Raw genomic sequence first — 13,053 nt, 5'->3', positions numbered from 1 at the left:
TTCCTGAATCAGTGGGAGTTATTTTTATATGTGTGTTATTTTTATATACATATTGGGCATGGAGGGGGTGGGAATGGGAGGGACCCTGGTTCAGCATGTACACAGCTAAGGTTCCCAACCATATTCTGTATGGTGCAATCTCAAAGCCTGGAGAATGTTTCAGAGATTTCTCAATGGTAAAAAATTTGAGAAAGGCTGGTCTAGATGCAGTAGTCCAATGGTTAAGGGGGGGATGGATCAGGTGACATTGAATACACCCAAGATGGAAGAAATATGGGTAGGAAAGTTGGGAATGCTATGTGGAAGTTCACTCCTGAGACTTCATAGCTGTGGACTCTGTAAATAGTCTTGGGAGTGGTTGGATTCTGCACTATCATTGAATAAACAAATACAAGCAAATTTAAATATATTTTTAAATCTTGGTCTGGGTACAAAATAGCTCCTGTCCACAAGTTAGAATTTTTTAGCCTTTAGAGACACAGAAGCTCTGCACTAATTTATACTTTGAATAAGTATCTTCTTTCCCTATACAGCCATGCACTGCTCAGAACTAGAAATAACTTTCCACATGTGACTTTGATGTAGTTGATTAAACAATCCAGGCTGGAATTTAGTAGTGCAGTTCTAAGCAGAGTTACAGCCTTCCAAATCCTTATGGTTATTTATTAATGCATCCCCCAGTTTTTGCCCCGGTGGGAACTCAAAGCAACTTATAACATCATTCTCCCCTCCTTCTGCCATAAGGCTGAGAGGGAGTGAATGGCCCAGTGTCACCTATGAGAGTGGGTTTAGCAGACCCAAGTTAAACCTGGTAACCATTATGTCACAGTGGATCTGGACTATACTGGCTATAGATCTTGTTAAGACAAGAGTGACAGAAGTAGAGAGGCAACATGATCTCAACAATATTCAGGACCCACTCTTTAGGAAAGATCTCCTAAACAGGAACACCCAGCTGCAATATCTAAGAAAAGTGGTAAATCCTGAGCACAGGAGATCCTTTACCCTCCTTCGTCACAACGCCCTGCCCTCTGCTTACTTGAGTGGGAAATTTGATGGACTCCCTCTCAAGGATGGACTCTGTATCTGCAATGAGGGTCAAGTAGAGAACACAGAACACATCTTATTTGAGTGCAAGCTGTATAATCATATTCGCACAGGTGCATTAGTACCAATGCTTATAGAATGCCCTCATGACCTGAGAAAGCATCGCCCGCAAATATTGCTATCAGATACAGATAATTTGTTAATTAGCAAAGTAGCAAAATTTGCGTGGCTAGCTTTAAGAATTAGGAAAGAATGGGTCACTCATGTATAGCCATTAGGTCCACAGAACTTCTTATGTTTTTTGGTTAGTAGATGTATCGCACGCCTCTTAATCTTGTCTTTTGTTTTATATTTTAACAGCTTTATTAGTTTTATTGCTTTTATGGCTCATTTTATCCGTGTAAAATAGTCAACGGCAGTTAATGCTTCTAGATGTTGGCTTTTATGGTGGAGAAGTTTTAAGTTTTATTGTTGATGCATTTTTAACCTTTGAATGTATTACCTTCCCTTTACAAACTGCTATTGTATAGTAGTGCTTCTAAAAAGTCTAAATGACCATAAATAAATAAATAAAATACTGATATATTTCAAATTCAATATCTCTGGATCACGGTTCTGCAAAAAAGCTCAACTATTTCTTTCTCCTTGGTTTATAAACATTCATTCATAAATCAATTGCAGAAGATTAATCATACTGGCAGTCTTCAAGCAAAGGTTGGATACACACTTTTCTTGGATGCTTTAGGATGCTTAGGGCTAATCCTGCATTGAGCAGGGGGTTGATGGCCTGTATGGCCCCTTCCAACTCTATGATTCTATGATTCTATGATTCTATGATACAATGAGGAACCCTGCCTGAAAACATAACAACTTTTAGTACTACCATTTCATTAATTATTATTATCACCATTAATAATGCTGTTGCAGAGCCTATGATTCAGATAATGATACTGTGCATTAAAGGATCCTCAGGGAATCAGGAAAATATAGTTTTTGTCATCTGTTTGAGTCATTTCACCAAAAATTGGTATAATCTCTGCTTTTCGTATTGGGCTAGAATATCATTTTTCTCCTTCACTGGACATTTCAAAAGGTCTCCAGAACTTATGAATGGCAAGGATGTCTACAACCTGCAAAGAGAACACGGTGATTGTTTTGGGCCTCATGGGACACTTAAGGCATTTTCACACATTGGTCAAAATAATGAGATACAAGGTGGCTAAAGATGTCATCCTGAGGGGATTGCAGTGGAGGGGATTGCACTGGAGCCTGACAGGGGTCAATTGTGGAAGCAATTGGCAGAAAAGAGGAGGGGTATGCAAACCCCACCTCACTTTTTCTACCCAGGAAGTCCTAGTGAACTCCTAGTCTCCAATCCTTTAGGAAGTTTATCTCCCTGGATTACAGGCTGTCAGCGTTTCAGGTCAAGAGGACGACCGCCATATTCTATCTTGGACTTTTCTTTCTTTCTTAAAAGAAACTGTTTTAACCCTCCACTACGATTTATTGCAAATGAACTCTGTGGACTGAGGGGAGGACAGCATCTCGTAGCCTCAACGAAAGCCATTAATCAACGCACAGAAACTGCAAGTATTTCTCCTTTTTTTCGCCTCTCTCCTTCCCCCCTCTAGCTCTGCCTGAAGTCACCTCATTTTGAGGCAGGCTAATTTTCTTTCTTAAGCAGAGGAAGAGAAATTAATTAGCAATAGCTTTTACTGCAATTGTTTTGGTTAATAGATAAGAGCCGTGAATGGGAAGATCCTACGAGAACTCTGCTCAAGAACGAGACTATTGGCTTCACTGACTTCAAAACATCATCTACTAGTGCCAGGAATGTCGGAGGACAAAACAGACTTTCGTTTTTGCCTAGGACTGTATACGACCTCTACTGGCTATTTGCAAAATTGTCTGAGATTGGTTGCTGACTTATAAGCCTAAAACATGTCTATGTTAAAAAGAACAGCTCATCTAATAGAGAAACAAACCCAAGATTTGAAAGCATTTACAGAAGGATTGCTTAAGAATATTTTCAAGGAGATCCAAGACGGCAAGGAAGAAGTTTTTAACAGGAATGATGGATGAATAACAGTGGTTGATAACAGCACTAAACAAGGTGGGAAACCATTAGCAGAAGAGAAATCTGAAATTTTGGAGATGGAAAAGGGGATGTCAGAGCCTTACAGCCTAGATAAGGATACCCTTCTTAAAAAGACATACAGCCATTTCAAAGCGGGACCAAGCTGAGCAGCCTATAGCATATTTCACCTTCCATGCCTCCTTTCCACTGGCTGGCTGCTGGTTGTATGCCAGTAGACCACGCTTTTTAGGGTGGTGAATCCACTTTTTGGGATTTCCAAAGTCATGCTTTAAAATGGAGTATGTAATGACCCAGCCACTGCCCAGATGCTGTGTGTAGGCGATGTCATGTGTAGGGGCCAGAATATGCAACCTGCATTCAGCAAACATTATACTACATTTATTGCATACCTTCAAATGCCTTCAAAATGTTAAATTAAATTTGACTACACATCAGGCTTGGGAAGGGAGACTAGATAAAATAATCTTTACATCAGTATTTTTAACAAACGTTTATTCACAGCCCAACCAGAATATTTCAGCATCTCTGTTTAATGTGTGTTTACAATGGAGGTTATCGAAATAAGACATTAGCAAACCATATACTGTCTTTATATTGAAACCAATTTCTAGAGTCAGAGATGATAAAAGGGACACTTCTGTATCAGCTTGCTTTGGGCATGATCATGTCAGTTTAGTAGTCTAGTAATCATTTTATAAAATGGCACATTTAAGATCAGTGTGAGGAGACAATGCCCAAGGACAGCATGTAAAAATATATTTTAACAAGCTGTCATTTCCTGTGCCAGTGACTGCTGGCTGAGATGCCAAGAGACAAAGGCAGAAAGTGCAGAGGAGGAGAAAAATTCAGGTAAATACTAGAAATAAAAATAGCATTTTTTTCTCAAAGCTGATTAATTTGAGTTATCCACAAAAGTGATGCTAAATAACCGGTTTTGGTTTAAAAAAATAAAATAGGTGCTGCTAAAATGGGTATTTTGTATGCCTCAGTAAGAAATTCATCACTGTAGTACAAAAACTAATGTGTGACATACAGATTAATAACAAATAACAGAATTGTGTATGTATTCTACCTATGTCCATTCCATTCAAATTCCAATTTTTAAAACTATCAGATCAAAATGCATCTCAAAGCCTGAAAGTTTTTTTACAAATATGTTTCTTATTATATATGAATATGCATGATTTATTTATTTTATTTACTCTTGATGAAAATGTGCAGCTAGGATAGTGAATATTCATTCTGAATAAAAAGAAAAAATATATTCAGGATGGAATTTAGAAAATTACTATGTTGGAATTCAATGAATTATGAATTAAAAAAAACCAGGACATTTTTTTTAAACTAGGAGATTATAACAGGAAACAGTTAATGATTTATATTCAATTCTAGAAAACATATATAGTTCTTGTTCTTGTTTGCCCCATGCGAAGTACCAAAAAGACAGCTATAATTTTTGTCACATATTTGAAAGGTTTAAAGACTTATAAAATGTTCGAGTGACAATGCAGCCAAGGCCAGCACTGGATTGGATGAAAGATAGGAAGAAAGATCAACACTATACTATAACTGCCAAAATTAGTATAGGTCAGGAATAGTGGAAATACTGGGGGAGAATCTATCATAGACACTGGCAGTGCCACCACAGGAAACCCTGATTAGTACTACACAGAAAAGGGCAGTGATAAACCACTTCTAACAATCTCTTACCTCGAAAACCCTATGATGAGACGACCCAAAACAAATAAGGGATGGAAAACAGAATCCCAAGGCTGGATAGGTAGCACGTATCAGTCCAGCCGCTGCTTAAAGACTGTCAGTGAGAGGGAGCTGATTTCACTGCTAAACTACTCTGACTGATTTTTTTTTAAACTGATATATACAGTTCTACATGTAGTTTAAAGCCATCACTATCCTCTGCTGCCAACCTCTGCTGCTATCCTCTGCTGCCAACCTTTCAAATACTTAAAAGATAGCAATCATGTCCCCTCTTCTTTTCCAGGCTGAACATTCCCAAGTCTCTCAGCCTTTCCTCATGGGGCTTGGGCCCCTGGTCCCAGATCATCCTTGTTGCTGTCCTCTGTACCCTCTCAGTTTTTGAAGTGAGGCCTCCAGAACTGCACACAGTATTCCAGGTGGGGTCTGACTAATGCAATCCAGGGTAGTCAAACTGTGGCCCTCCATATGTCCATGGACTACTCTATGGACATCTGGAGGACCGCAATTTGACTACCCCTGGGACGATGACATCTTGTGATTTTTATGTGATGCCTCTGTTGATACAGTTCAGGATTGCATTCGTCTTTTTTTACCACCGCATCAAGCAGCCTGCTTCTATTTAGCTTACAGTCCACAAGTCCCCCAAAATTTTGTTCACACACACTGCTACCCAGAAGTGTATCTCCCATCCAGTATGCATACTTCCCATTTTTCATGACCCAGATATAGAACTCTGAACTTATTGATTTGCATTTTGTTCTCATTTGCCCACTTTTACAGCATATTCAGATCTCATTAAACTCTATCATCTAGGGCAGGGGTTCCCAATCTTTTGGCACATGGTGGCTGCATTAGTATACCCAGTGCCTAAGAGGGCCACATCTTAACCAAAATGTAACAAAATTATTAACCTACCTATTTAGATCAAAAGTAAACATTCAAAAGTAAATGAAGAAATGTTAACTTTAATACAATCCATTTTGGAACACTATTTCACTGTGGAATCTTTTTATTTAGCTACACATACTTACCTAGTTGGTATGATTTTTGTGGCTGTTTTCTGTTAATCAAGGCAGATGTCCAAGTCAAGTTTTGTGACAGACACTCTTAAAATGTCATGTAAATGTTCATCTGTAAGCCTTGACCTACATTTCCATTTCACAATTTTCATCTTGTTAAAGGTTTGTTCACAGATGTATGTGGTGCCAAAGACTATGAATATGCCTGCAGCAAATTTCTTTAGCTTGATAAAGATATCTGGTAGACCAGAAAAGAAATCTAACAGACTATACTAACATAGCTTCAACATGGTAATTCATGGAGAGGGGGAGCTAAAAAGCTGAGTGGTATGGGTGCCTGAGCTTTGCATCTAGAATGGCCAAAATGCTATTATGGAGGATAAGAACAAGAGGGGGCTGAAAGAAGCAACCATACAGAGCAAAACAAACAATGTTGCTATTGTCTTTTTTGCAAGACAGGGACAGGATGAACAGCAGTAGATGGTACCACTTGAGGCAGGAAGAACAGTATGGGTCTGAGGGGAAATGCCCTGAGAGTCATAGCAGCAGATAAGCAGGTTGGATGGCCACACAGCAAGAAGTAGGAGGCCACATGCAGCCTGCAGGCCTCATGTTGGGTACCCCTGATTTGGTATCAACCACACATTTAATGAGGATTCCCTCTACCACCTAATCTAGATTATTGATAGTACCAAGCCCTCTGGCACCCCACTGCTCACCTCCCTCCAATCTGATGAAATACCATTGACAAGGGACTTCAGCCTGAGATATTATAGCATTCATTGTGGCATTGTTCAGTGCAGTGGCTTGATTTCTGTAACTTACCCCACGCAGTCCTACCCTTGGCCTTGACCTGGAAACTCCAGTAGATGCAGAATGCAGCTGATAGGGTCCTCACTGTATACCTTGGAGGGACCCTATACAGCCTGTGCTGAGGCAGCTGTATTGGTTGCCTGTGCTGGCCAAGATCAGGTTCAAGGTTTTGGTGTTGACCTTTAAGGCCATTCATGGCTTTGGCCCTGCCTATCTGAGGGACCACTTGTCTGCTTATGTCCCCTGAATGGCACTTCACTTTGTGGATGCTAATCAACTGGTGGTCCCTGGCCCCAAAGATGCACACCTGGCCTCAACCCAGGTCAAGGCCTTTTCAGTTCTGGCTGTGACTTGGCTGAATGAGCTCCCAGGAGAGCTGAGGGCCCTAATTGAACTATCAGAGTTCTGCAGGACCTGCAAAATGGAGCTCTTTTGCCGGGTCTTTGTTTGAGGTCAGAGCCAGGAACAATGGGGGACCCTCCTCAGGCTGCGCAATAACATCTAACATACCCCACCCTGGAGGGTGGATGCCTGCAGGGATGGGGAGGGATTATACAGCCAATCTTGTTTTATCCTCTTTTATCTATGTTTTGTTGTTTTGTTATGGGATAGGGTTTTATCATGTTTTATGGGGGAGGGGTTATACTGTACCCTGCCACAAGTCCACGGAGAGTGGTGGGCTAAAAATCTGAATGAATGAATAAATAGCTTATTAATTATGATGACCAGTGCCTGATTTTAAAAATTCTCAAAAAAATTAAGAAAAGAAAAACAGCCATTAAATCCCTTCTTTCTAAACTTGTACTGCTACATCAGGGGGAAGTTTCCACTCCCACCTTGCTTTGCCTGGTTGACTGCATAAGAAGAGGAGAAGAAGAGCTGATTTTTTGTACCTGGCTTTTTTATTGCTCAAAGTAGTCTCAAAGGAGCTTATAACCTACCCTTCCTCTCCCCAAAACAGACACCCTGGCCAGGAAGGTAGGGTGAGACTCCTGAGAGAACAGTGACTGGCCCAAGGTCACCCAGCTGGCTGGCTGCAAAAAGTGATGTGTCCTGCTGCTTTGGGGGAAACCTGCAGGCGCACTTCGGATGGGGGCAGCTATGTGGTGAGCCTAAAGTTGCTCCCTCCTTGCCACAGAGAGATTTTCGCTGGTAGACATGGGAAGTTGGGAGGTGGAGGGATGGGAGGGCCAGGAAGACAGACCACTCTTGCCGCCCGCTTGGCATCGCTGCTGCTGCTGTCGAGAGGAGAAGGGGAGCGAGAGCGGCTGCCTTCTCTTCCCGGCACCGAGGAGAGGGGGGAGGCGGCGGAGGCCGGCGATTGTCTCCTGCTGCTATTCCAACCCAGCCCGGCGAAGGGAAGCAGCCCGAGCGAGCGAGCGAGCGAGCGGGAGAATGCGCGATGCTTCTGTGAGGAGAGGCCACAGTCTCGGCCGGGGCTGGGGCAAGAGCGGCCTGACCTAGCCGTCCCCGCCGGGCTCCTGTCCAGGCTGCAGCAGGCTGCCTGCAGAGCTCCCGCACAGGGCTCCGCTCTTGGGCCAGCCAGAGTCCCCGCCGCGCCAGCCATGGCCAGCAAGCGCTGCTTCGCCAACCGCTTCGCCGACTACAAGGGCAGCCTGCAGGGCGCGCAGTGCAAGGAGACGGTGATGCCTCTGGTGACGGCCACCGTCGACCGCATCCTCAAAGAGGTGACTCCGCTGAGCGGCGGCCAGGCGGCCGGCGGCCAGGGCGGCTGCCAAGGCGGGCTGTACAGCGGCGTGGCCGGCGTGGCCTACATGCTGTACCACGTCGCCCGCTGCCCAGTCTTCGCCCCGGCAAGGGACTCTTACCTGCGGGCGGCCAAGCAGCTCATCGACGCCTGCGTGCGCTACGAGGAGGACTGGGGCGAAGCCGACGCCGACACCCGCGCTGCCTTCCTGCTCGGGGGCGCCGGCGTCTACGCGGTGGCGACGCTGGTCTACGAGGCACTCGGGCTGCCGGACGGCGCTCGGCTGCTGGGCAAGTTCCGCGACCTGTGCGAGCTTTGCGCCCCGCTCACCTTCCTCGAGTGTGGCTCCGACGAGCTCTTCGTGGGCCGCGCCGGTTACCTGTGCGCCGCCCTGGTGCTGAAGCAGAAGCTGGGCATGGAGGTAGAGCCGCCTCGGAATCCCCCCCCCCCCCCGTCTGTCTGTCTGTCTGTCTGTCTTCCTTCTTTCCTTCCTAGGATTGTGTTGCAGGCTGGGGTAATTTCGTGTGTTTAGTTTAGGCTGTAATCTTAAAGACACTTCCAAGGAATAAGCCCCATTGAATAATTTTTATTATCATTAGTTATTACATTTATCATACCCACTTTTTTTCCTTCAGACTCAGGGTGGGGTACATCACACTACAAAAATAAAATGTATACATATAAATATATTTTAATAATTAAAATTTAAAACATCTAAACAGTTGTATTCTTCATTGCCTATTTTTAAAATTACAATGGCAAGCAAAGAGAGAAGGGGAGTTTTATCAGCTTCAGATGGTACATGAATGGGGCTTTGCTAACATGGGACTATTTCTGGATTAATCTTTTTAGAATTGCTCCCTTTAGCTATTTTGCTGCTGTGGATAGGAATTCTTCCCACCTGCCCTCCCCTATTATTGGTTTCCTCCTTAAGGGGACAGTGGGGTCTCAAGTATGTGTGCATGTGTGTGTGTGGGGGGGGGGGAAGGAAGGGGAGCTGAACTGACCATCCTTACCTTAAGGGTTGCCCAGCTGCATCTCTTTTTCTCTGCTTCTTCTGAATAGACCGGCATCATTTTTGTGGTTGGCTCCAGATTTCTACAATTCTACCACATAATTTATTAATTGTATTGATTTACTTTGTGTATTCCTCCTCGTGTTCCCATGAGAAAGGTGGATTATAAATTAAATAAATACAGCTTTTCCTATGGAGTGAGGGACACAGGACTAAAACCAGTTATGGTGATTCACCGCTTTTACTTTTCTCAGTCCCAAGTGTCAATTTTAGGTGGAATTTGATATTTGAATGGTACATTTTCATATTTAAGTATAACTGACCAGTCATGGAAAGGAGATTCTAAGTTCTCTTTTTTAATGATGAAAAGGGACATAGCCTTATTAAGAGAGAGATAATTTGTAAACTCTAGGGTACCTAGCAATTCTGTCCACCTTCCAACTCCCCATGGATATGGTATGACCCTCTCCGATTTGGCACTTCAAGTTTACAAGATCAGATCCATACAGATTTGTTAAGGTTTTGACATGCCTCAGCCCCAAACACATTTGATTGTAAATAATTCCCATTCATTTCAGTGATATTTACTTTCCAGTCAGCATGCAAAGGAATACAACCATGGTTCTGCTTTGTTAGGCAGCACATTGCTTACTATTGAAAAGTAAATTGATTTTATAAATATCCACAAATCTAGAGCTGGGGAGTTAACTTGGACAAAATTCTACAGAAGCATCTTTAAAAACCTTCCCTATTTAAGCTATTGGCTAAATAGAATGTTCTTCTTAAAAAATTAATAGAAAGAGAATGAACAGACATCAGGCCTATATTCAGTGTTCATCTGAACAAAATGAACTCTGGATGCTTATGTGCTGAGATGTTGGCTTAGTTCAGTGCTACTTAGAGGTTTGAAGAAAGAATGCCATGCGAATTCTGCAAGAAGTTCACAATCATAATTCTAGAAGCAATACACAGTGTATCTCCACTGGAATAATCAGCATTCAGAATATATTATACTTTGCTTCCTTTCCTTTAACTTTCTGTTATAGCACAGTGTTTCTCTGACTAGCATTCTGAGGTCCCTGAGCATATTCAAAGAGGTCTTTAAGTCCTTTGTAAGGTCAGAGGGTAAACCTTTTTGTGCCTATCTGATTAATGTGAAAATGCAGCTGCTCTCAGTTTGCTAAGAATATAAGCAAGGATTCTCCCCCTCAAACAGAATGAGATTGGCTTTCTGTTCCTTCAATGGGCAGGAGGTCATAGTGCTGCCACCATCTCCAGCTGCCTAGCTTCCAGATCATTGCACAACTCTAGCCAAAAAGGAACTGATTAATCACTTGGAACCCAATCTCAAGCTCGAAATTCTAATTAGTTGAGTGGGACCCGGAACATAGTCCTAGTGCTGTCATCACAGTTACTTTTAGTACAAAGTTGAATTTATTTTCACCGTATTTTCCAATGCAAAGAGTTTCACCATTGAGTTAGAGAGAGATATATCACTCTATGTCCATAGACAATAATAGCCGGTGGTGTTTTCAGTTTCACGTTAGAAGTTCAGATTCTATTTGGTGCTGGTCCTTTTGTTAGTTAGTTGCTCTGATATTTCTCCAGGGCTTGTCTCAAATCTATTTAGCTGGCTTCTATGTAACCAATAAAGAAGTACCTTTCTGTCTCCTGAGCCAGCCCCCTTCCAGGTAAAGGATGGGGTTGGTTAGAACTTTGGTCAGAGCCTTTTGAATTGTGATACTATAGAACAACTGCATTCTGAGTCCTAGCTTTGAGGCCACATTAGGAAAATACAAGCTTTTATAAAATGTAGCTGATGTGGTTTCTAGGACCTGAAAAGACAGATGCATCAACACATGGTTCAGATGCATAGCAGACACCTGTGAAAAGTGGATAACTTGAGGGTTAAAAAGTTTAATCAGCAGTGGTCGTTGCATTGCTAAAGCTTATGAATCACTCTTTTCTCCCCCCTTTTTTCCAAATATGATTTTTATTAAGGAATACATTAATTACATTAAAAAGTAGAATAACAACATTAAATTGTTCATAAATAGCACATCCCTCTTTTCTTAATACATACAGATGGGTAGCCATGTTAGTCTGAAGTAGCAGGAAAAGTTTGAGGCACAAATTTCCTCAAATGTTACATGTACGGAGAGAGAGAGAGAAAGTTCAGTTGCTAGGAAGGGCTACTTAGAGTCAAGATGCATAAGTAACTGAGCAATAAATACAGCTAAGATTGGAATAATGCATTTGGCAAAAGCTGTGGATAGAGCAGATTGGCATATAGATAACTAGAGGCAAAGCCCATTGTATGTCTAAATACAATGGGCGTTAGCCTTTCCCCGCAGGGAGCCCCTGGCAGCCGCGCAGAACGCGGCTGGCGGGGGCTCCCTTGTCGGCAGGGCGGGAATGAATTCTGTGAATGAACACTTGCATAATTTTATGGTTGGGGTCACCATAACATGAGAAACTGTATTAAAGGGTCGTGGCATTAGGAAGGTTGAGAACCACTGCTCTAAAGGGTTTTTCTTGGTGGTCTCCCTTCCAAGTACCCACCCTACTTTGTTTATGAGACCTGATGAGATCCGGCTATACCATACTTTCCCTCCCAATATGAGTTCATTAGGTGGTGTTAAGTAATAAGCAGTTATCTCTGCTATTGAAAGAGAGAGAAAGCTCAAAACAGCATATACTTTCGGTTGCTTCTAAGACATATGATAGCATGTAGATTAGGGAGTCTGTGAACTTTTTGAGCCTTCCTGTGGATACTTTTACAATTTTGAGAACATTAAGTGGGCATCACCACAAAATGGCAGCCATGGAAAGCACAGCAACTACAAATGTCTCCCATGATGGATTTGAAAGCTACAAAGCAATGAATGTAATTGAGCCTCTCAGGGCAAAGAATTACATAATGATGGTGCCTCCAAAGAGAATGCCATATGCTTTCTGATCAGCCTACAAAAAGGAGAAATGTAGAGATGAACCATGTCAGAAGGGGAAAAGGAGGGTCTCAGACATATCTCCTAAGATACACTGAGTTTAAATCATGATGAAGATGATGAGGATGATTATCTACTTGCATACTAAGAAACAGGCCATGTTAGTGACTACTGATCTGAAATTAGATGAAATTAGCAAAAATAAAAGTTTTAAATAGCTTACAATTTCAAATGCAGTAGCCTTTGGTCAGTAATAGAAGCCAAAGCCCTTGACCAAGCATTATTCTGTGTTAACCTGCAACTTCTTGTTGTTTGTGATTTTATTTCTGTATTCACTCTATTGGTCCTTCCAGAAAATTAAACCAAATTAAATTCTTCTCTTGAGCTCTATATAAGATGACTATAGCCATCAGTGGCAAGTCAGTGCATAGGTGTTTATCTTTTTATTGAAGCTGGTCATGTAATAGTCACCACAAAAGAGTGGTTATTTCAGTCCTGTATTCAGGGGTAGTCAACCTGTAGCCCATGAACAGGTTGACTACCCCTGCTGTATGTGAAATTCATTTCTTCTTTTCTAAGTTGGCTTGGCTTTCTGGCCTACTGTCCCCTTAGCATCCATGCCCCGCTCTCTTGTCACTTAACTTTTTGTGAGTTGAATCCGTGAAGAAGAAGAATCCTGGAGGGAC

General features: G+C 42.3%; 1 protein-coding gene across 2 annotated transcripts in view; it reads left to right on the top strand.

Moving 5' to 3' along the window:
• The first annotated feature begins 7,818 nt into the window (after positions 1 to 7,818).
• LANCL3 (LanC like family member 3) overlaps positions 7,819 to 13,053 on the top strand; it is a 30,389-nt gene continuing 25,154 nt past the window's right edge. The window contains exon 1 of one of the 2 annotated variants that reach the window (XM_077342933.1): positions 7,819 to 8,825. In XM_077342933.1, the coding sequence (XP_077199048.1) occupies positions 7,878 to 8,825 (948 nt within the window). In that variant the 5' untranslated portion in view covers positions 7,819 to 7,877. The remainder of the gene's footprint in view (positions 8,826 to 13,053) is intronic. The other variant, XM_077342932.1, reaches the window with a different exon arrangement.

Source organism: Paroedura picta, chromosome 6, assembly GCF_049243985.1.
Source record: "Paroedura picta isolate Pp20150507F chromosome 6, Ppicta_v3.0, whole genome shotgun sequence".
Classification (NCBI taxonomy): Eukaryota; Metazoa; Chordata; class Lepidosauria; order Squamata; family Gekkonidae; genus Paroedura; species Paroedura picta.
Note: the sequence above shows the minus strand (reverse complement) of the source record. Positions and strands in the feature narration are given on the sequence as shown.